Source organism: Ammospiza nelsoni, chromosome 5, assembly GCF_027579445.1.
Source record: "Ammospiza nelsoni isolate bAmmNel1 chromosome 5, bAmmNel1.pri, whole genome shotgun sequence".
NCBI classification, from domain to species: domain Eukaryota; kingdom Metazoa; phylum Chordata; class Aves; order Passeriformes; family Passerellidae; genus Ammospiza; species Ammospiza nelsoni.
In genome coordinates, this window is record NC_080637.1 from 53,909,050 (window position 1) to 53,934,217 (window position 25,168).

Sequence of the window (25,168 nt, forward strand, 5' to 3'; positions counted from 1 at the left end):
AATTTCTGGATTAATCAAATGTTGAAGTAAACAGTCCTCATATACATCCACAGAGCTTTTAATAATATGAGCAGCTACTGAGCATGTGACTATTTTATACATTCAGAAGATGCTGAGAAGTTACCAGGTTTGCATATCGACACCTTGCCAACCTATGCAGTTTTATCTGTTTTCTGTTTCTTGCAGAGATCTGATTAATTTGGTGTAGCTGAGATGGTTATTGCACATGCACAGTAGCTGCTGTTACCAAACAAACTGAATATCTCTGTACATATGAAGTGATTCATTCAGCCTTATACGAGTCATTCGGTGACCAGCAGAATAGTGAGACCTGACTCTGTTCTCATTTGTATCCTACGGTTTTTAGACAGTCTTTTCAGCCTGTGGTACTCAGTATTGTCTCATGTTCCTGCTATACCCACTGCTCACAACATCATCTCCATTTTCTCTCTGCTTTCCACAGCATTGCCATTCATCTTCTGGCTCACTGAGCTGCTGGCTGAGCAAGAGGCATCATGCCTCTCTCCAAGCTGAGTGCTGACTTGCCAGCTGGCCTGCTTACGCTTATGCCATGAACTATATAGCTCATATTACTGTCTTTGTCTCACTGAGGACATGGCTTTGGATCTTTTCTTTTATTCATCTAGTCGCTGTTTTGTTTTTGGTAGATTGTTTAAATATGCCTGGAAGTAGTTACCATGTCTGTCCTTGTGTCATATGTGGTTGAAATTGGCCCAAAAGTTCAAAAACAAGTTTTTAGGAATTGAAATTGAATAGTGAATGAGCAGAACTAAAATACAGTGTCACTGCTGCTGTGACCACCATACATTGTTGGCTGGCTGAGACTGAGACTATGGATTCTAGAAGCATTTACACTTCACTATACCTGACTATCTTCTGTGAGTTCAAATTATATCACTAATATTAGTGATATAATTTAAAATAATTTTGCTAAACATACAAATATTTCATTTTAATTTAGCTAAAATAGATTGTTTAACTCAGCTGTAATTAGTTACACCTCTTGAAATCACACTCTGCCCTGGCTGTTCTGGTTAGCTTGTCAGCTTCCTTTGCAGAGCAGCTATCACCTCTTTTACCTGTATTCCATGGCTGGCCAGTTTCTTTTAGCATAATTTTTGATCCATGTCAGTAATTTCTTACTATCTACATGAGCAATAGGGCTTGGGGAATACTTTCTCTAAATGATGGGTATAAAAGTGAAAAGGTTTGTCATTAATAGCTTTCCATCAAAGGATTGACAACCAATCTTACACCTTCTTTCATAGACTTGTCAATGTCTGTTGTCCAGACAGATTTTTTAATCACCATTTCAAGTGAATTTATTTCTATCTTCCTTAATTCTTTTATCTCATTCGGTTTCCTGTATTGTTAACTAGGGAAAAAAAGTCCAGATCACCTGTTATATTTCCTTGTCTGAATTTGTTGAAGCAAATAATTATCAGTCACAAAAGAAGACTACATACATCCTAGAAAATGTTTAAAATCTAGAGAGTTGTGCCAAAGTGGTTTGTAGGTGCATTGCTAAAAACTGAAACCAGCCCTATGTACTTCTGTCTTTTATTTCTTTTTGTAGTGCTATAAGAGAAGCAGATAGTGGCAGAATATTTTACTTTTTTTTCTCTTAATATTGTTGTGCATAAATCAATTATTGCAGTTGTTAGCCTGATTGTAATTACCCAGATTGCCTTTATGGCCTCACTTTTAGCAGAAACTTTCATATTTTCCAGTCATATGGCACTATCTCCACTTTGTAGCTCTATTAAGAAGAGGTTTTACATGACAGCTTTTTCATAATTCAATCATTGAAGTTATCTGATCCCCTTCCAAATGTAGTACATTGATCCTTAATTTTACTTCTGCCTCTCTTTCTGTATCTTATTCTCCCTAGTCAAAAATATCTAATTTATTATTCTCAATGGAAGGACACATTTTGAGTCCTATTTAGATTAGTTTTAGAGTTTAAATCTCTCCTAATTTAGATAAATTCCTTACTTTGGTACTTTTCTTGTAGTTCATCTGAAGAAAGATCTACTACTGTTTTAATTTTCTTTGCAAACTCTCACTCAGCCTTTTGGTAGTTCTTCTTTTATCCCTGTTTCTCCTGACTGGGAACATGCATTTCCTGATTTGTATCTGACATTTTTCTTAGAAGGCCTTTCTTGTTAGCTTCAGCCATTTATTATCTTTAACTAGCAGTGAGGCAGGACATCTTTCAGATCTCAGTATTAGATCTCTGTGCTAACCACTCTGTAATCACCAAAAGAATTTGGGAAACAGTACCTTCTGTTCACCAGAAATACTTGTTCTGCAACCAGACAAAGCCCTAAGCATCAGATAAACAAATTAATTCAACTACAATAAACAAGGCCTTTCTCCTTCTGATGTGGGGACAAGATACACATTACTTCTGCATCTTCTCAGACCAACCCATTGCTATGTAAAGCATCCAAATCAGGGAAAGAAAAAGCATGTGCCTGATATGCAAGTAGACAGCAACAGAGTATAATATTAGGAGGGATTCATGTTACTGCACTCTGCAGTGTGGATATAACAAGTTGTTTTAGTTTTGTGTTCATTGAAGTAAAAATTCACAGGACGTGAAACAGCCTAGAGTGGAAGGAACCTCGAAATATCATCTGGCTCAACCTTATGTGAGAAAGGCAGCCTGGCTGAGATTTTCTGGCACGTGCTCCAGTCACATCTAGAAAATCTCCTGTGAAGTGGACTCCACCATGTCCCTGGGGTGGTTGTTCCATTGAATTTTTCTCACCCTAACAGATTTATTTTTTATATTGAGGTGAATACTCTGCCAGTACAACTTGTACATGTTGCCCCTTTTCAGAAAGAAACTAGAATCTCTATCACTACCATTCTTTTAACAATCTGCTCTTCAGACATTCATCTTGCTCTTTCAGCCTGAGTTAAAAGTGGCGGAAGGCTATAGTTACTCATGCTTTGTGTCAGAGGGGAATGAATATATTAACTCTTGAAGCCTTCTCTGGCCCTGTGGTCGTGTGTGTGAAATCTGCATTTATGTTTGTGTTAGTGAGCTTTCAATACTTACCCTGGCCAGAAATACTCCCCTGCGGAGGTAATCCAGCAGTGGCGCAACTATGTCATACTTCTGGTCATCCAAGAGGTGTTTCCAAAGAAGAGGCAGTGATAAAAAAGAGTTTCACCTATGAGAAAGTGTAAGATTGAACCTTTTGGATCTTGCCATGGTTCAAAACTGATCTCCAAATTCCCAGTGATACATTAAACTGTAGCCCACATTTTTTGGACTGATTTTAATGACTTGCAGCCTGTCTACAACTAATATACATTCTAAAGATATTTTTCATTTTGGCTTTTGTTTGCAAGGTACTGTGATAAACACAGAGGAAGTTGGTAAATGTGCAAAAATATTGCCTGCTAGAGGAAAAAAATACTTGAACATTTTTCGTTGGTTTCCCTTTGCATTTCAGGTATTGGTGGCAATCTAGTAGCTATTCAAGCCAGCAGAATTTCTACCTACCTCCATTTACACAGCATTCCTGGAGAGCTGCCAGAGGAGGCCAAGGGTTGCTATTACCCATGCAGAACATACTGTGGTACAGGTATGTCTGAGTTAAAAATCCTGTCTCACATCTCTTTATCCCTGTGTGCCAAACTGTATCACTAGTGAGAAATGGCAATGAACTGAACTTGCTGTGTGCAATTCAAAGGCTGGGTGAGGCTTGGCAGTTTCATTTACCTGCAGCTGTTTTTGCCTGTGAGAATCACAAAAAACTCCCGGAGGGATGGATTAGCAGAGAGGAGCACAGAGAAGCGTGAAGCCCCGGAATAGGCTGGTGAGGCAGGACGCCGGGATAACCACTCAGAAAGGTTTCAGCCTTCAACTTTCCTTAGCTTCTCTACCTGCTCCCAAGTTTTGTCTGCCTTCAGAACTTCAAACCAATTTCCTGTTAGGGCAAAACGGACATAATTACTAAGCCAAATCCCTGCTTTCCATTTCCAGTTTGCCATTTTTTCTCTTTCCCACTTTCCTAATGATGTAGTAACTGTTGTTAAATGTGATGTGTCACCACCGTGTATTACACTTCCATATTTATTAAATGAATTGAAACAGATGTGAAAGTGGTAAATGTGGGATTACTTTCTAGAAATATAAGGTATTTTTGAGGATGTCTTGAATATGGAGTCCAAAAGATCCTCTTTACTAGTAAGACTTTAGGAATTCCAAAAATGTAGATGGTATTACATGTGCACAGAATGAAGGCAGTTTGCACCCTTTTCCAGAAGGGCTCCGCTTACCTTTTCTGGAAGACAGTGAAATTCCTCAAGGAGTCTTTTAGTGGAAAATAATGCCTCCTGTTTCACAGTAGCCAATGCTGTGGAATTCCAAAAATGGGAGATTTTATACTGAAATGAATAAAAATCTAAATATAGGAATTGAAGAGCTTAACCAAATGTTGTATTTTTTTATTTTTATTTTTTTATTGTAGGAGTAAATAACAAATCAGCCCAAGTTCTACTTCTCTTGGTGATTCCTGGACACTTGATTTTCTTGTACACTATCCACTTAATGAAAAGCGGACATACTTCCTTAACCCCCATCTTTATAGCAGTCTATTTGTTGGCAGCTCTGCTACAGGTAAGAATAAGTACAACTGGCAAATGCTTGTATAAAATCAAGTTCTTGAAGAAAATAATTTTTTTCTGGTATCTGAAATCTTATGAAGGGTACAAGAAGGTGTGGTTTAATAGAGACTTTCAGCACAGTTCTGGATTAGCTGATTATCTGCACAAATATACAGTTTACACAGGTGTACTGTTGTTGTGAGTGCTTTGCAGAACATACTTGACTGCATTATCTCCTTGTCATGTATTTTTCACCTGCTTTTGGAACCATTGCATCTAAACCCCCATCATTGTAATCAACTAGAGGGGAAATGGAAAGAAGGGAAGGGAAATGGAAAGAAAGAAAGGTAGCATTTATGAATAATGAAAATTGAGGAAAACTGTTAAAAAAATCTCCTAAAGTGGTTCACGTTACTGTTTTAGTTAACATAGTCCAGTAGATGAAAATATTACAGCTTCCTTGGCGTGTTCTTAATATTTATTAGTTTAAATTAATATGACAGCAAACATTGTACAAGAAATTGTACTTGCATTAATTGTCAAACGTCATTACCTTATTTGGCTGTTTTACTTAATGGTCTGTTCATACCCAGCAAGGGCAGTTCTTGAAAGATGCCTTTTGAAATAGCAATGTCTTAAAGTGAAATGATTTCATTTTGAGAAATCACTAATACAAAATAAAATATTTTATTAAAGTCACACCTAATTTTTAGGTATAACTTGCCTGAATTAACTATTATGTTTCATTACACCTTAAAACCAAAAAGTGACTGTTTGTGTTACACAGTAGAAATGTAATTGCAATATCCATAATTTAAATATATGTGCTACTTAAAAAAATGTGACCAATTAAGTTTTAGAAAACAAACAATGACATTATCAACAGGTCAATACTTAATGAAATGATAATTTTTAATGTTCTGAATTGTCCTATTTTTTTCACACTGCTATCTCAATAAGGACAGGTTTCAAAAACTGTTACAGTTTTACAGGGGAATTTTATACCTTTCTGGTAGAACATGACTGGTAATGTTTCAACCTTTGCAAGTGAGAGTGTCATACCAAAAGACATAAATTAGTTTTCATTTCCTTCTTATATAATATTCCTAGTTTCCAGCCTTATTACTTGCTTTATAATGTGTTTTCCTGAGAAAATGATGCTATTCCTTTACTCTGTCTGTTCTGTCTGGGTTGGGGCAACAGCCCCTGGTAATGGAAGATTGCAGAGTGATTCCCGTCAGTATTAAACTTCCAAGATTTCCTGTGGGAATCAACCTGAATTCATAAATCCAGTTCTCCTGCTCACTGAACTGCAATCACAGCATGTTTAGGGATAATTTCTTCAGCAGCAAGACTTGACAAATGCAGAAATCTCAGGTTTTCACCTGAAAACCTGAGGCATTATGGCAGAACTCTCAAATGACATAGTAATTTAAATCCAGCAGCAGCATGTATACAGGTGTAAAGTTGAATTTTCATTAATTCAGGATCTGATTGGAGTATTCAGATTTTAGTCATGTATGTCTATTGCAGTACATCAGGCCACACCTGATTTTCTTGATTTTTTCACCAAGAAAGCAGACATAGAGCTTTTCTCTTTTTTTCCCCTGCTCCCTTTTATGGATTATTTTTTCCTCTCTATCTTCTGTCTTTAGTCATAAAAGGCAATCTGAGATGTATTTACTTGGAAACTGAGTACCAGTATTGCAAACTGTAACTTCTCATGGGTCTTGACATATTTACAATTTGAAACCCTTTGGTTTTAAAGACCTGGAAATATTTAATAGATTCCTTTCCCCATTTGGATTATTCTGGCATTTCTCTAGTAGTGATTATTGTAGTGTTGCATATCTCTAATTAGAGCAGATTTAGTTTTCAGAGAGATGATGCTTGCTTTAACCCTTAAATCTTCATCACAGTTTATTTACCTGTCGGTCCAAAGTACTTCCATACTGCAGTTTCATGCTTTTAAGTTTCTCCTGTCTCAAGGAAAGCACTTAAATATTTGTACTCATTCCTCTTCCCTTTTTCAGTGACAACATCTATGTGTCTGCAAACAGCAAAAACCAGTTTTCAATCTGCCATTTATTTTGGCATAACCTAACAGCTACTGATCTTATTTTTCCTGAATTCTTTTGTATTTTTGCCCTCTCAGTGAGAGCTTTACCAGTTCCTCTGTAAAACTGAAAAGCCTCACAGCTAAGTAGTATTATTTCAATTAACAACAAACTAAATGCATTAACAGCCTTTTGAGCAGTGAGAGATCTGCATTCTCTTTTTTATAATATATTGCACTTTGATTTATTTTCACTTTGCGTGGAAGATACATGAAAATGGATGTCAAAAAATTAAAATCCTGCTTACAAGCTGGATATTTTGTGTTTGAGGTGGTAGATAATAATTTAGCAGAATACAATATTGATATCACTGTTTTGACCTTTGCCATCCCTTACTTGTATTGAGCTGGGGGCCAGAAAGTGTTGCTAAAAATTATTATGGCAATATACCACCTATGTAGGTTTTTCCTCACTATGTTAAAAAATAATGCTAAATTAAAAAATAACAACAGCAATTAAATTAGTTTTCTGTCTTTAAAATTCAAGTGACTATTGTAAGGTGTTAAATTATTTAATGACATATTTCACAGTGGACTGCAATAGATTGTTAATTGACTTTGATTCTGTTTATTATTTCTGACAGTCCATCTCTGTTTATTTAAAATGGAGAGGAAAGGGTTAGAGAAATGGCAAATGTAGAACTCTAAATGGAATGTTGGAGTAAATGGGAAAAAAATCAAGAAAATGTTAATGCAAAGATATTGATTATTCCTTTTATATTTTTCTCTGTCTCTATCAGTTTATGCAATCCTACATTATTTCTACAGTAAAACTGTAACATGTATATGAATTCTATTTTACATTTTAACAAGACTTTTTCAAATTGCCTGTAAACTACACTATCCATCCCAAAGTGATAAAAATGGAATTTATTTGCATTGAAAGCTCTATGCAGCATCACTGAAGTTCCAGTCAGATAGTTTAATTTTCATCCAAATCTGATGAAATTCATCTTTGATTGTTTTTTTCACCACCCAGGCCTACCAGCTTCTTTCGTCTTATCTCCCTACCTGTTCTGAGGTATTCTTAAATATTTTCTCCACAGCATTTCATTTAAATAAGCTATTTATGGGAACTAAATAATTAACATGCCATGATGTATTATCAATAGTATAATTCACTTTTTATTGGTTGAAAATATGCTGTGTAATAAAACAAAGTGCAGTTTCCCTGAATAAGCAGTTTTTTTCTAAAAATCATTACATTAAGATATTTTAAGTAATATGAGTAGTTAGAGCTATGATTTGCATTCTTTTTGATTCTCTGTGAATGAAACTCTTCTGGGTTTCCAAGCTTAAGAAAAACCAGAAAACATTTTATTTAATTTTATTTTCATTTTCCTATCCCTAATAATACAGCTGTTTCTAATCTTTAAATAAATATACATTCTTGAAATGTTCTTCAATTAAATTTATAAATTGATTGTCTTGACATTCAAGGCTGTACTCACTTTAACTTGAGAGGGGCTGGGATTTCACAATTATTTTTCCATAAAGGGGGAAAAACTGCACAATTATTTATATTAATCTGCATTCAGGTAAAACTTTTAGGCTGAAGTCTAAAAGGTTTAGCTCCGTAGTGAAGAGACTTTTCTGTGTTTATGAATGGCAGCACCAGAGGAAAATGCAATGAAAGGCACTATGGGGATTGTATACCCCGTAAGCATGCAGGGTGCTTCACACAATGCACTGTACAGTATCAGGGCAAGCCAATGTGCCTAATCAAAGCCAGTATGATATTATAAAGTGCCGTTGGATTTGGTGAGTGTTCAAGAAGAAAATTCTTTCCTTGAAAGTCTTACAAGAGCAAGCCACAAACATGCACCAGCACACTGCATGCAGTTAAAATATGGCATTTGACTGATGAAGGTTCTATTAACTGTGAAACAGTTCTCCTCTTATTCCTCACAAAGGCACAAGTATTTTTTTTCTGTATGAGGCTGTGCATCAAGTAGAGTTTCATCCCCTGTCTTGTCAGGCTGCAGCAGAAGGAGAGCAGCACTGGAATTGCCAAGCTGTCAGTCCTGGTGCATGGCTCAGGGCGCTCAAAGGCAGCCTCTATTCTGTGTGTTCTCACTGAGCCAGTAAAATGCCCTGTCAGGAATTTTCACACCTACTGACCAAATCTGAACACACAGTTATGTTAAAGTCTCAGGGAATAAACAAACAATAGGAGATTCCCAGAGCTATTACCAAGCAAATAAGTAATTCCAAAATTCTTCTTACCCAGTGAAAGGTCAGATGTGCACAGCTGTGAAGTCACTTTTGCAGTGCTTCAGGGCTGTTTGGGGCAATAGAAAACCAAGAATTCAGCAGTGCTTATAACGATTTCCTGCTTACATCAAAAATGTCTAAGATTTCTCACCAATGTGAGGATTCTAATGATGGTATGGGCCTCTTTTATGTGGAAACATAGCTTGTGGGATATACTGTACATTACAGAGAAAAAAGGAAGGTTGTGTTTATAGACAAAATATTGATGCATTTCAAATATTGCTTTTTCTAACAGGAGAGGTTACTTCCAAAAGATGAAGCGTATAACTGCTAAAGAGACTATATTTCAAGGAAATACAGAAAGCCAAGCCCAAATCTGGACAGTTCTGTATGTTCAGTGCTTTCTCCTTGCAGCATGACAAGCAGACTTGCTAGACTCATTGGAGTCTGACCATGGGTACAACAGGTCCTTCCTTTCCAGCCATGTTGATGTCTGGGGTAGAAGCCGAGCTCCTACCAAGTCATAGCAGGAATTTGTCATTTTTGCCTCCAGAAGGCTGGTCTCAAAGTGCTTGTGTATGAGCATACCAGAGCACTTACTGGTCTGGGTTACACATGCTAGCGGATAGCTGAGAAACAGCCTGAAATCAGGACTGTTTTGGTGAAACCAGGGTGTCTGGCAAAGCTACAAAGAAATCAGGATGACAATATGAAAAACTTATATGAAATATGAAATCCAAAAAAAAATAAAGTTCCTTCCCACAAAATTAGGTCAATATAATGAAATTGACTCAGAAACAACTTCAGTTAAAGCGGTTTCTTTTTTTTACTTCAAAGAGGTCTTAGGGTGACGTCAGTGTATGCTGTGCTGTCTGGGTACTTGGATACCTTAGAGGAGCTGATGCCACTTACCTACAACAGAAACAACAGCAACAAGAAAAAGCTTGCTGTTCAGTGGTTTCTTTGCAGCCAGGCATTAAAAGAAATCTCTGCATGTTTGGAGGAAACAGTGACTTGTCCCCTCTGGACATGACACATGCTAGATACTCTACCAGAAAAAATCATACAGAAAAATGTATTTTGAAAAATGTGTGTTGTTCCTAGTCTGAGAGTTCACTGACAACAAATTTCTGGCTGTAGAAATGGAAACTCAGAGAGTTCAGTGTAGATCTACTACAAGCACTTTACAGTTACTACTTCATCAAAAGCCATTTAAAATTGGAGACATGTCATGCATAATTTGAAAATGAACTTCATGAAGGGTCAAAGCCACTGGAAGTCCTAAATCATAACTCTGGTGAGAACGACAGTCAGAACACTGTAGTCTTTAGAGATTCTTAAATGGGATTTTTTAGTCATAATTAAAATAACAAATAAATAAACTTACATTTGAATTTCATAGATTTGTAAGAGTTCTTATCCAGTAATTGCTGGATCTTTTCGTAGTGAAGTTATGGGTAAATTTTGATTCAGTATAATTTTGAAAGTAAAGGAGACTTAAAACACATTTGAAAAAGATTATCTCAGTTTATTTACATCTGTGTTTCCTGTCTAAGGTAATAGAATGCAACTATTTTGTAATGCATCTTCAGATGGAAAAAATCTAAGGTGGAATCATGAGTAATAGCAACAGGCAGTTTAACAGTTTAATTTTTCAGCTTGGTGTTGCAATTCACTTATCACAGTAAATAATAAAATTGAACAATTCTATGCTGTTTTACAAATATTCTTCATTTGAATATTACACTTTTATCACTGTGAATTTGACATGCATCCACATGCATCCAATTTGACATGTCCACATGACAAATTGACATTCCAGATGAAAGAAACAATAAAAATATGGTAGCATCCTGCAACTTATTAATAAGGCTATAGGAAGCCTAGACAGTATTAAGAATGTTTGGAAGGAGTTATGTATTTTTATTTTAAATAATAGAATTTTGGTCTTTTCCCATTTTAGGAATCATAAGAAATTATTTTCATGAGAAAATACAGATGTACTACATGCAAAAGATCAAAAATAACTTTTCTTCACCTAACTTTCCATGTTATTTATATCTAAAGACCTTGAAAGAATGAAAGTAAATTTAGTACACAATAACAAAGGAAAAAAAACCTGCTTTGTAGTGTGTTATGTTCCCATTTCTAGTCTTGCAGTCATAAGATTTGAACTTTCAAAATAGTAAAGCTCACTCATATTTAAGTATTCATGTTATTTCACTTCCAATCTGAAATTCATGATTTGAGTCAGAAAGTTCAGTATCAAGAATTACTTTCAATTTCCATCCTTTGTTGTACCAAATAATGTGAGTACTTATATTCCTTATTTTTAGATTCTTCATCATTAGGATTTTTCAAGATTTTTCCCCTCCCTCCTACTCTAATTTCTGTATTCTGCTTCTTCTGAGGACTTTTTTTGGCAGTGAGACCGAAGGGTGATTTTTAGAAATGCAGTCTAAGTCTGATCATGCCTTTAGTTTCATTTTCCTCTCTTTTGATTGTGATTTTTTCCCGTGTAATAACGATAATAATATAGCATGATTTTCCTTTTAAAACATCTGGAATTTTACTAGTATTTTTGCAATCCTGTCTCTGGACCCTTTTTTTTCTTGATCAGTGACTATTGAGTGTCTTTTCTTTTCTTAGCCAGATCTTTTTATATAGACAGATATTTGGTTATTTTTTCCCTTTCTTAAAGCCTGCAATTATTTCATCCTTCAGAATGGAAGAATTCCTAGAGCTTTTTTTCATAATTCTACTACTACTCATCTCCCTTTTTGCAGAAAACTCTATATTAAATAATTTCTATGCTAAATAATTTCAGCTCATATCTTGAACAGTGCTGCATATATTTACAAGTTTTCCTACTAATTTTCTATAGCATTTCATTCTAAACATCAAATTTTTGTACTGTATTATTAGGCTTTTCTGTGATGTTCATCCCTTGTTTTTTTCCCCTCAAAACCAGCTGGTTTACCATTGGGAGAAGTAAGGCTTTCTTCTTCATAGCATGGCTGCGGGGCAGAAATGCAGTGTTTGTACTGCTGTGCCATCTGCATCAATTTACTGACAGAAGTATCTGTCACTGATAAATAAAAAATCTCACAAAATGTGAAGTGTCATCTTGCAATGTCTCTTTTACAACTTTTTTTTTAATCTGTCAGATCTTTATGAGTCACTTATCACTTTGAATTCAAGACTCTTTCAAAAATTCAGCAAACTCATAGTAGGGTGCTTATTTTCTTTTTCCCCTTTATTTTATTTTTCCCCCAAAATAATCATTTGATTGATGACTTTGATTGCCTTGTCTTAACAGTGATGAGAAGCAAAATCTTCTTGAAGTCTTAGTCACATCGATTCCATCTTGCATTAAATACTAATGTGAACAAATAAGTAACCATTTCCAAAGACTGAGCCAAATAATTCTTAAATGTATGTGAGTTTTCGAGCCATGCAAATGCATGATGAATGATCGCATAATTCCTTCACCAAAATAAGTGAAGGCTGGAACTGCAGTCTCATAACTTAATCTGTGGGCACAAAGTCCTGATTGCCATAGCATACTGTTACAAGCACCAGTTAATATAATCTGCTATAAATTTTTCTTATGACTTACAAAATGCAGACTTGTTATAATTTGCATTATTTGTTGTGCACCTGTATATTAATACAGCAAAAAAAAATTATTTGGGAAGGTTCACAAAAGCTGAGTTTCCAAACTGCCCACTTAACACTGTAGTCTAATTTCAGGATGGAAAACATAGCCAACTGAAAGGTTTTCATGTTGTGATTTTTAAGAGTCAAAAGTGAATACTGTCATCTGAAATGGAGTGTGTGTGTTATGTCTAATTGGTTGTGTTATATAAAGGCAGTGTATATTTTTCTTGGAATGGGTGCTCCCATCTTCCAATGGAACATGTGTAATCATTGTGGATGTGGGGCGCTGCAGCGTCCTCTGAGCACATCCTGCAGGAGATGGGAATGTGCAGGATCTTTTATAAACAGGCCTCTTTTTGCCTCTGTAAGAAGAAGGAGCTGACTCAAGGAATCTGGTCGTCTTCCAAAGAAAACATCTGTTTTAAATATATTTGTTTGGATTCCAGTCAGCGCACCTAGGACTTGCATAATTAGCTTAGACTACAGAGTTCCCTTTTCAAAAGATACATTTATATAAATAAGCCATGCATTTTTCATTAAGCAAATACTCTTCCTTTCTCCCTTTTTTTCTTTTTTTTTTTTTAATTATAAATTCAGGCTTGTATTTTAACATACAGTTTTGCAAAGCAAGGATTAATTGAGAAACTTTTTCAACACAATTATTTGTATGATATTCATTTTGCTGTACTTATAGTACTTTCAGCTATATGAGTGTATGCATTTATAAGCATGCTTTTGATGCTGATAATTGATTATTTAGTAAATAAAATATTGTTGTACTTTTTACTACTTTTGATACCTACATTATTTTAAATGTAGATACTAGAGTTTTGAAAAATTAATTATGGTAGTACATGTCTTAAGTTTACCCTTCTTAAAGATCTGATTAACTAAAAACACCTAAAATACAGAATTTATTTCAACTTAAGCATCTCCTTAGAGGCTACAAGAAGAAATGAAACTCAGTGGCCCTTTCTCCATTCATCTTGTGCCATTCCATGCCACATGATTCCACTGAACCAGAATCCCCTATCATACAGCTGTGCAACATTAAAAGGATTCTTTTCTAAAATTGGGTTAATCATTATGCATATCTTTCATATGAAGATCAAGCCCCTCAAATGTTCAGACATTCACAGATGGGAATTAAATCTTTTACTTTGGGAAAAATTCAGCCTGGAGTGACAATTTCATTGCAGGTGTGCCTTATTGCAGAAGGGCTGAAGGTGGTTTTTCAGCCATAAAAGTAGATTCTAGGCCATTTTTTGCAGTTCACACAACCCAGGTGAAACTGTTGTTAATTTGACCTGTTATTCTTTACATCACATCTGATTTCAGTACTAGACATGTCCAAACAGGAATTATGCCTGGGTTGAGTGTGTTCATGTGGGGCAACATGATTTGATTCTGAATTATCTCAAAGCCCTACTTATTTTCTCTCTCTACAGAGTGATGTGTTATAAGAGAAATGCAGTTGTGTGTTTGGTGGAACTTTTTTGGCTTTTCCTGCCATTTTCAGAAGTCCTCAAGCATAGTCTGGGTAAAAAATGCTTTCAGTAGTTCTGTATGTTCCTTCCAGCAATGCCTGTGATTGAGAGAAATTGTCTAAGACTCCTTCTCCCTGGCTGTGCAGCACTTTAATTATCTGGAATTAATTCATATTAATTATTTGTATTTTTGAAAAGCAATGGTATGCAACACTTTGGTCTAGTATGGAGACAATAATGATGGCTATTGACTTCCTTTTGATGTAACTTACAGGATAATAATACAGATTTTATTTGTTTGATGTTGTGTAGGTGTTTACTTTGTTGTGGATTGCTGACTGGATGGTGCACCACTTCTGGAAAAAAGGAAAAGACCCCGATAGTTTTTCTATCCCTTATCTTACTGCACTGGGAGATCTGCTTGGAACTGCCTTATTAGCTATAGGTTTTCATTTTCTGTGGCTCATAGGTGACAGAGATGGTGATGTTGGTGACTAATTATTCCAATGGATGCAGTGACTTTTCCTGGAATATTGACAAGACTGCTCACTCCACTTGAGGGTCCTCAAAATCTTTGTTCCTTTTGGTCTAAGTAAATCCAGTTGACACAGACATAAAACAGCCTTAATTATTATAGTTTGGTTTGCTTTTAAAAACTTGGATGGAACTACAGTACATGAGAGCTTTTTTCTGAGGTAGCTGAAGATATCTGAGTAGACACAATAAAGAGCAGATGAATCCTTCATCAAGTTTTAAATTGCCTAAAGAGTTGATGATACGTTCTTACCTTGCAATTTCAGTGTTGCAGCTCTCTGACCATTGTAGACTTGACACACCAATAATGACTGTTATTGTCCACACATTTTGTCACAGGCTTTATTTTCTGTAGAAGAATATGACTATCAGCGTTTATAAAATTAGACACTTGGAAAGTGTCTGCAGGACTCAGCCTGTTTTCTTTGTGCTAAAATGAGGAACCTAATTATTTTCCTGTTGGGATTTATTAGAACAAAAATAGAAAAGGCAAATAATAATGTGACACTGATCTGGTCACTATTAATGGGTGAATGGTTAAAACTCCTTGTGTTGAAATGTGTATGTTCATTTAGCAACTGAAAAGATGTTTTACTAACTGATATTAATGGTGTTGTGATGGCCAGTATCCTGATTTTAATGAAGTATTTAGAGGTGTTTATTTAACTGTATATACTGATCACTGCTTAAACTTGCAGTATAAAAGATGAAGTTTCTTTTATAGGCCCTTAGGAAGTTACACGTCAAATTCCAGACCTATGTCATCAATTTCTGAGTAGAAATCTCTGCTTTCAAGCTGTGCAAATAATACAGTCAATAAGGAAATTTATGGCTTCTCAATGATTTCTCTTATTTTTAGACCTGAATATTTCAAATAATACATTGATCATGAAGACTCTGGTTGCCATATCGGAAAAAAAAGGTACTAGTTGCTCTATTTTAAAATCTACTGGGAGTTCCTCACAGCATAAGTTTTAGAAGACTACTGCACACATCCAAAATGCATAATGAAATAAACAAATTGTATTTTAACTGTTGTGATTGAAAGTTTTAAATTTTGAGATTTAAATAAGACAACTGAATCCATATATCAGCATATAGTTTAATCTTGTAAACACTAGTCATCTGCTTTATGTATACAAATGCTTTTTAATTTGATGGACCTACTCAGATGAGTAGATTACATGGATAAATGCTAATGGGACTTCTATATGTGTTGGTCACCTTCAACTCTTTGGAAGTTCAAAGTATTTGCAATCTTGAAAATTAAACCAGCTATTCAGTGCCTATAGATGGCTTTAGATGCCTGAATTTTAGCTCCCTCATTTAAATATTTTTATTTAAGCATTTTCTTACTGTTATTATAATATAGTTGTTTGAATGAATCATATGTATTATGTCTTTTATTATGTGAGAGAAAGATGAAATCTTTCTAACTTTAGGTTCCCTGACTTTTTTAAAATTTGTATTAATGTTATTTAAAATAGTTTCTTGTATGTAGCACTGCAGGAAATATTATTAAAATGTTTAAAATGGAATAGAAGAAACTCAATTTTTTCCAGCAATGGTTAATTATTTTTGATACAGCCATAGACGCAAATTTTTGTATTTGTTAAAACTGCCATCTGAATCAACTCAACTGACATTTCATGCACTTATTATAGTTACTGGACTTTAGGGTAATTTTTAAATGAATTGTAGGATTCTTAAAAATTAAAATTTCTTGAGATACATGTGATCTTGTCTCATCCAATGCATGAGGGAGTTGTAGTATGGCAGTATCCTTAGTGATTAGTATCCTAAATATTTCTCCAGTAAATAAGCAACTGTTGGTACAGTGTGACTGTTTAGATCATCAAAGTGGGAAAGAAATGTTACATGAGTAAAATCAAGTAAAATTTGAAAAAGGGAAGTGTATTGCCAGACTGAAATTATCTGGTCTTGAAAACAATAAGTGATGGGGAAGTATAATGGAAAAATTTGTTAGTTCAAAAAAGGGACAGTCCATTGCATGGTTGAGAGAGTAAAACCCATTTTGTGGGGAAGAAAAAGGTGCAGACTTTCACAAAGCATTCATTATTAGAGGCAAGAGCAAACAGAAGGAAGTTATTTGGAGAAAAGAATTAAAAGGAACAGCCAAACGTGTTTCTCAGGAAGGGAAGAAAAATATAACTTGTGTTGAAAGGATTTAGGGAAGAGGTGTAAAAAGAGATACTTTAGGGAGGGGTGGAAGTGAGGGAGAAAAAAAGAATGCTCTTACATATGATTAAAGAGGAATTTGTGAGGAAAGAAGTGCGACACTGATAAAACAGGAAAAGCCTTGATGTCCAGAAAACCAAGGAATAAATAATCTATGATGTCCAAGGGGTTTGATTCCTATATGAAAGGAGCATTTTAGGGACTTAGAGGCTTCACAAAGTCTGCTACCTTGTGTTAAGAAGGCAAACAACTCTTACCACATTTCATGTATTCCAGCTGTGAGGATAATATGGGAGGTGGCACAAAAGAGTGCTTGGATACCAGAGAATTTTTTCAAGTACTCAAAAGCTGAACACCCTTAACCAATTTTAATTTTAGTCAAGTCAATCTCTTCACAGCGTTCCACCTACTTGATTTTTTAAAAAAGCCCAGTAATAGTGAATTACTTTACTTCATATGTGGCTAAGAAATGTTAGCAGAAATTCTGTCAGAGACAAATTGTGTGCTTTTTGTACCGCTTAAAACATAGAATTGAAAGGGACATCCTGAGATGTTATTGTCTCTTTTTATCAAAACAGCCATATTTTATAATCTTGCAGATAAAATGATGACTCTTGGTGTTAAAATTCATTAAGTCCTTTCCTCCTTTCAGGCGCCAGAAGATTCTTTCAAAACTTCCGTTATAATCTGCCCAAGTAGGGCTATGGCTGGTTCACATCTCTTTGCTTTTGAGTCAGCATGGAGCACTTCCTTCGATTCTTGCTTTTATCAGCTCATTCACCTCTTTTAAGTTGTGGGTCATCCTAAAGCTCCTCCTGGAACTTCTTGTTCCATTTTCATTCTGCTGATGAGGTAGACCAGCCAGAAGCTGCAGGTGGTTTGCCTTACAAGTTACTGTCTGTAACCTGGTGCTGAGCAACTCTTGGGGTGGTCTTGTTTGGCCTTTCTTATTGTCTGTTATTTTTTTTCCTCTACTTCAGAAATATCTCTAAGGGGAGTAGAACTACAGGCAGGTTATTTGAAATGTGTGTTGTTTTCCATTCTGAAGGACTCTGTGGCCATCTCAATGGCTCTGTGAGTGTGCATGAAAAGGGATAATCTTATTTGTAAAGTACAGTCAGGTGCAGCTTTTAAATGTGGAGTCAGTAGTGTTTCATACCATAGGTGTTTTCTTTTCCTGTGTAATGCTTTGAAAATTATCATTCTAGTGTGTTACTGAATGACTCCAACTCCTTTTTAGAGTACTTATATAGCCAGGATTGTTCCTCTGCTTTATTATGCTGTTTGATATAAGGGAGGATTCTTCTTTTAACATATGTAGATCAATATTTTGATTTTTACAGCATTACTGTACATCTTGTCTTAATCTGTAATGTTTTAATTGGCAAAATTATCTCCCACTCCCATGTTTAATATATTAATTTCACTGGGATTTTTAGAATATTGATGAGAAACTGGTGAGCAGAAAATGAATTTCCCTCCTTTTTACAATTTGCAAACAAAATTAGACTTTTCTCATATAAAGATTAGAACAGCATGAGGATTAAGGCTTTACAAATGCAGTACAGTTTGCAGAATCAGGATTCAAAATGAGACCTATCATCTTTTTAATGTATTTGCTGCTTCAGTTGTGAGCGTCACAAAAAGCTCTCTTAAATGCAAGAATAGCCTCAGAACACAAGTCATGAAACAGTAGCATAAGTGCTCTGTGAAATGAAGTGTTGGAAATTCCTTATTATTATTGTAATGGTAAAATTTCTATTGCAAATGAGATATTCTCTTTAGAGGTGCAGAAAATGGCAACAGAATATGATAATTGAATTATAATCTTCTTTGGAAAAAGTAAGGTAATGTTCACAAACAGTACTAGAAGGACTGGAAGTGCTGTGAAGTCTCTTAGTAGGATTTTTCTTTTCTTTCTTTGACTAGATTTTTTGTGATACCATACACTGTTTTGTGTTTTCTAATCCATTCCCAATCACTTCAGTCTGTTGTTTAGTAATCTTTAGGATTATAATTTTCTCATATGTATTTGAAGTTAAATAAACAGTGTTTTTTGTATATAGGTCAGTAAAGAACTAGGGGAAAAAAGTGTATTTTGTCATTACAGCCTCATTCTGATAGTCCTAAAGGAAAGTCTTTCGGTTAAATTTAATGAAAATTTGATCATCATGCATGCTGTGCATGAATACTCTGGGGAATCCAATATTAGCAATACATGAATAATTCACAGTTAAAGCTAAGAACCAGTATGTTTACTAAATATACAAGATTGGGTGGGTACTCAAAAGCAGGAGTCATTCAGCATTGGCTGGACTGGGTGGGCTTTACCTTCTCTGCAGCTAAAAAAATGTCTTGATTTCAAGTCCTGCTAGTTATTTATTTAATATGCAGGCTAGTTCATCATATCCTCTGTTTTTGCTTTTATTTCTCAGTCCAAACTATACTTGAAGTATGCTTCTTCCTTACTTAGCATTCTTCAACTTGCACTTTTGGGAGATTGTTTCCTCCTCAAGAGCTGCTTAAAGTCTTAAGAGGTAGAGGAAGTGCTTTCCTTGAATAATTCTAAATCTGAATTTCCTTGAATAATTCTAATTCTAAATTCACTTTTTGCAAGTGAAATGGGGTGCAAGTGAAATCCTGAATTAATTATATGGTGGACACTTTCTGAACAGATCCTCAGGATTTAATAATGCTAAGTTCTCAGATTTACATTTGAAGTTTTACTATGAATAGGATCTTTTAAAAGATTTTGTCTGTTTAATAACTTTTTTCTCTCACTTCTTGGTTCAAATTAACTGTTGCCTTGTCCCATGTACAGTAGAATAGTATTTTAATAAATCTGACATTCTGAATGGTATTTCAAAAGTTATGAACAACAATACTTGTTTTGTACTTGAGAAGCAATCATCCACTATTTTCCTCTGAATCCTCATGCTATGGTTAACTTTAAATTATCCAAAGCCCTTTTCCCCCCTTTTTGTTTCTGTTCTCTCAGTGCTGACAGAACTAATTATTTTATTACCTTATAGCATCCAGAGTTCTGGAGTAATATCAGAACATACTTCATGCCAATTGTTTTGAAGAATGAACCAATTTTTACTAGCTAAAAAGGAAAACAGATATGTCTGATTAATTCTGGTTCTAAGGAGATGAAGGGTAGCTTTCACTTAAAAGAGATTAGTACCTCTGGAGTTTGGAGGATTTCCAGAATCCAAGTGAGCTTTCTCAGCTTGACCACATTTAGGTAACTGGGATCAGCTCAGGTACCAATTTGTGGACAAAAGTTTGGATGATTTGGAGACAAAAGCAAGCTCTGTATTTGTCTGATACATGAGGATTGGCTGATCAGCTCTATCTCTTTCATTCATTTCATCTTCATGCTTTGCTATTGCAGCTTCTTTAGTCCCAGCCCAGTAAGGCCACTAAGTACTATGGTAGTATGTAAGTCCCCACACGTGTATGGGGACTGTGGTCCCCCTGTAAGAGCAGACAGCAAGGCCTTTGAAAAAAAGAAACTTCTAAAAAACCTGCATGTCATTTGTCCAAAACGAAAGATCTAAGTTCTTTGTGAATTCAGATCCAAAAAGACATACTTATTCCCTGGCTTCACTTCTAGCTGGCCTTTGCTATATTACCACATTAGAAAGCTGCTTCATTTAAAAAAAACCCCAACTTTTTGGAAGCACTGTAAAGTTACTGAGCCAAAGTGCAGGAAATGCAGCTCTGTTAGACCCCACACTGGTTACGTGCCCTGTACATGAGACTGACTGAGCCGCAACAGCGTTGACCCCTCAGGGAGAAATAAACCCCCTGCTTTGAGCCTGACTGTAGAGCCTTGGCATTAAAGCGCTGGTGAATGCACACATACCTCTGGAATTTGTGTAGCTTTTAGACTGGCTCTAAGAGAAAGAAATATTTTTAGCATGCATTACAAGCAGGAGAAAGAGATCCTATTACCATAGGAACTCTCTCACAATGACATGAGACAAAACTAATGAATGTTCACCTTTTTGGTTGTTGATTCTCATTCAGCTCTAACTACATTGCATACAGTTTTCTGTCATATTATGGAATTGAAGTGTTGTTCAGCAAAAGCTCATTTTTAGTTATCTTGTCTTTTTCTGGTCATGGTCAAATCTCCTGCTCCTTATCTAAGGATATCCTTATCTGAGGATATCAACTTGTAATCCATTTTCTCCTGTCCATACCTATAAAGAAAACTCCTGCCCCACATAAAAGGAGATTTTCCCCCGCTATTCTTCTGCTTTTAGGAAGATATGGCTTACAACTCTGTAGACTAGGCAAGACCCATTCACCTTTCTGTATGCTCTCAGTTGTCTCCTGTTTGCAGGAAGCCTCTGAAGGCCACAGAATAATCTGGAATTTCTTTTCCAACACAGGACCAGGAATAGGAGGGCTATTTCCGCTTTTCCACAGCTATACAGACTTAATTTCTCACCTGAATTGCACTCACCTGTGCTTCCTTCTAATCTTTGCACCATTGACTCCAAGAACTTTTTTCATGAAAAAATTGTGGATTTAGTTCGAAGGGAAAAAGGGAGGCTTTGAAAGCAGCTGCTTTGGGAATTCTACATCTAGCATGTAAAATCATATTGCATACAGAGCAGGAACATTTCTACGATAAACTAGAAAAGCACATTGTAAAATTAATTCAAGCTAGTGAAGTTGTTATGTCCTTCCATATAACTGAAGGCAAATGTCTTAATAAATCATGAATAGCTGTTATTCCTGAAAGGAATATGTTTTGTTTTTCTTCAGTGGAGGTCTCAGCATTTATCTGGACACAGTGGTTGTCTCTCCACAGCATGGCTGCTTGCTCTGATTTGACCTTTCTATCTAAATTAATTTCCTTGACGTTTAAAATATAGTAAAAAATGCAGTGATTGATTTAATTCATAGAGCAATCATTTTTTAAAAAAAACCCTCTACTTCAAACATAAAACTAAATCAGTTTTAGCTAGAATAGTTATCTGCTAAAGGAAGTCTGAATAAATTCAGCCTAAGAAAGGCTTAGATAAAGGTTAAACCCTGAATTTGCACAAGCTTTTATGGGAAATTTGGGTTGCTGTGGGTTGCGGATTTTGACTTGATTGTAGGACTGCAAATACCTGCTGACAGCACAGAGACCTCTTTCTGCTAAAAAGGCATGAATTGCCACAGTAAAATTCTAGTTTTTAGAACAAGCCAAAGCCTAATGGGTAAACTGTTATCACTCAGCTATATGTTACCCTGACAGCTTTATGTATTAGTGAAAAAAAGAGAAACCGGGGAATAAACTTTGGATTGATTGGATTGATTTTTTTTCTCTGACTGAGGAAAACAGCTTTGCTGGTTGCTTGTTTTTTAATTAAAAACTCTGATTGAAATGAGATTTTCAAACTCACCTAATTTTACTGCAAGTGCTATGTCTCATTTTCCAAAATGTTCTGTCCATTTGTTGCATAGTGCTAGGATGTGTGCTCCTAAAGGAATGTTAGCTCAGGTTGCTTTTAGTAAAAAAAATAGGGACAGTCAATGTCACAATCAGTAATCTTATTAAGATATTGGCAAAATATATTTTAAATAATGTATAAAGAAATAATATTTTCTATATGTTTTCCTCCATGAAGAAGTCACTACTGTAGGTCCTTAATGTCTCTGACTTAGCCAGCAGAAGGTTTTTATTGACAGTGAGTTGAATCTCAGAGTCCAGAGGCTCGAGCACAACAGTAGAGTGACATTTCAAGTAATAGGGGAAACAGGTGGCTTCTTGTCATGCCAATAGAGAAGATGAAGTTGATTTTACTCTTTTAACATAGATTTTATAAAATTGATTAGCTTGCAGTCTGGGGAGGTGGCATTTGGGTACGTCTTCCAGTGCCCTGAGGAATAAACCAGACTCTAATATTTCAAAAATTTCAATCTTTGGCAAAGTTGTAGGTGCAACTGGAAAAGCAAGATATTTTATTTTTGTGTGGCTTCAGGAGTCTGGTACGTGGTGATGTGTAATACAGCTAGTGAGAAAGGCATGGTGCTGCTGGTTGGCAAGCATATGCCCTGATTGCTGCTCTGCTGCTGGCTGAACGTGCTTGATTTTTTTCTCTTTTCCTTCCCATTCTCCACATTTTAAATTCTTTTATAATTATGATGGAATTAAATGATACGTGTTTTTATCCAAACAAAGGTTGGAAGTACTGGAGTTCATGCCTGCACAGGGAGCAGGTTATTACCACAGGAACAGTCTTTCTTCAAACTTTGCATCATCTCTACTGGACTTAATCTCTTATTTGGGCCAGAGGACACTTCAGTTGTGCAGGATCCTGTCACTTTGTCACACCCTGCAGTGCTCCTATCCATCTCCCAGTGCCAGGGTGCTGCCCACAGCCCTGCTGCTGCCAGCTTCCTGTCCTACAGCAGCTTCCTGAGGCCAGTACCACGGGGCAGCTGCTGGATATAAATAGGAAGGGATTTTGTAAATTTGGGGTTATTTAATGGAAAAATTGAGGCCAGAAGGACAGATCTTCAAGTTTCCTTCACTGGTGCAAATCCAGTTTTTTCAGTCTCTGTGGCAGTATGAGAGACTGGTCTTTTCTTTCCACTATCTTACAAGCAATGAAGGAGACCACACAAAAGCTGTGCACCCAAGGCTGTGCAGAGAGGCCATTTCTTACTCCATTACCCCAAAAATGGAAGTTTCTGGGTTTGTATGCAAGTGATTTCAATTTTGTAAAGCCCCCAGCTCCCTCCCTCTGTCCATGGTTGAGTTCTGCAGCTGTTGCTTCCCTGGTCTCGGTTCCCTGGCTGCTCTGCCCACTGAACCTCACCAAGGGATTTCTCCTACTCCACAGGAGTAGATAATTTTGAGTTTTCAGTATGTCCTGCCTATAATATACAATAAGGCAGGTAAGAAAGCAAAGCTATGCGGACAAAAATCTCACCCTGAAAAATCCGCCCTGAAAGAATGAGCCATAAATAAAGCACACAGAGAGGAATTTTCTTTCTTCAATTTAATTGAAGTTACTTAGAAAAATAATCAGGCTTGAATGGCTTTTTTAAGGAAAGACTCATGAGCAGGTCACACTTGTGTTGGCAATGTGTAATTTATCTTTTTTGCTTTATTAACAGTATATTTAAGTATAAGGAGATACTTTTCTACAACAAGCCTTCTACTGCATACAAATAGGTTAAAAAAAAATCCAACCCCACTTGATGTTAAATTGTTCGTACACATTGTATTGTGCATGCATGTAAGAAAATAACACTCTCTGTAACAAGAGTATTAGTAAGGACAGTCCCTTTTTGTACCTGAAAAGTGCAGCAGACTACAGTGAAACCCTAAATCATCTGGGGTCAACTTACTTCTAAAAGCACTTCTGCTAATGGATTATTTATTTCACGTGTCTTACACAGCGCATGGTTCACGCAGCTTGCATGTTTCTGTCATAATGGACATGGTTTATGAAGAAGCTGAAGCATGGACTGAGCCAGGTTTGGGGGAACATCCCACCACCCAACAGTCTCTATCATGTTCATATGGGCCAAATTCAGCCTGCACTCCCAAGTTAAGGTGCTTGATGCCATTTGGGGAGAATGACCCCTCAGCTGTGGGTATCGTGCCAAGTACAGAGCCACCAGCACTGCTGGGCTCAGGGCTGGCCCTGTCAAATGACAGGGAGGCGACTGCTGCTCAGGGATAAGGATCACTGCTCCAGCAGCTTTGAGGGGGCTGGGGACAGAGGTGGGGAGCAGGAACACTGCTGTTCTCTCTGTGCTTATCACTACTAGACATAATTAATACACGCCCTTCTACAACAGCAGCTTCCCAGGTGGCCCTTGCAGCCTCATAGGCATGTCTGTGTTTCACATTTTGCTGTGGCTCTGTGCTGCCCATTTGTCTCCCAGGATCAGCTGTGGCCACAGCAGAAATGGAGCTGGGAGAGAGGCAGAACTCAGGAGCAGACCAGCCCCTCTTCTCCAGCTGGGAAACCCAGGGAAGAGAGAGTTAGAGGGTAAAACCAACCCAGTTCTCTGGCTGCCCCCCACGGCAGGTGGTGGCTGCCAGCTCGCTGACATGAGCACAAACAACCCTGAATGTCCTCCTGTGTAGCTGCAGTGGAAAGACAGATTTTTTTGCTCAGTCAAAACAGCGTGCCGAATAGGCCAAAAGAAATGGCTATTCCTCTGCATTTGTCATCCTGCTCTGAGCTGGTGAGGGCTTGCTGCTCACTGCACAGGACATGATCATATCTAGCATGTCAGCTATTCATTTTAAACACAGATCTACAGCTCATTCACAGCACCTCAAAATAGA

General features: G+C 36.4%; 1 protein-coding gene across 4 annotated transcripts in view; it reads left to right on the forward strand.

Annotated features, from left to right (window-relative positions):
• The window catches only part of SLC41A2 (solute carrier family 41 member 2), a 63,063-nt gene that overhangs the window by 27,742 nt on the left and 10,153 nt on the right, over positions 1 to 25,168 (forward strand). The window contains exons 9-11 of one of the 4 annotated variants that reach the window (XM_059471713.1): positions 3,489 to 3,620; positions 4,509 to 4,657; positions 14,434 to 16,040. In XM_059471713.1, the coding sequence (XP_059327696.1) occupies positions 3,489 to 3,620; positions 4,509 to 4,657; positions 14,434 to 14,619 (467 nt within the window). In that variant the 3' untranslated portion in view covers positions 14,620 to 16,040. The other 3 variants (XM_059471716.1, XM_059471714.1, XM_059471715.1) reach the window with 3 other exon arrangements.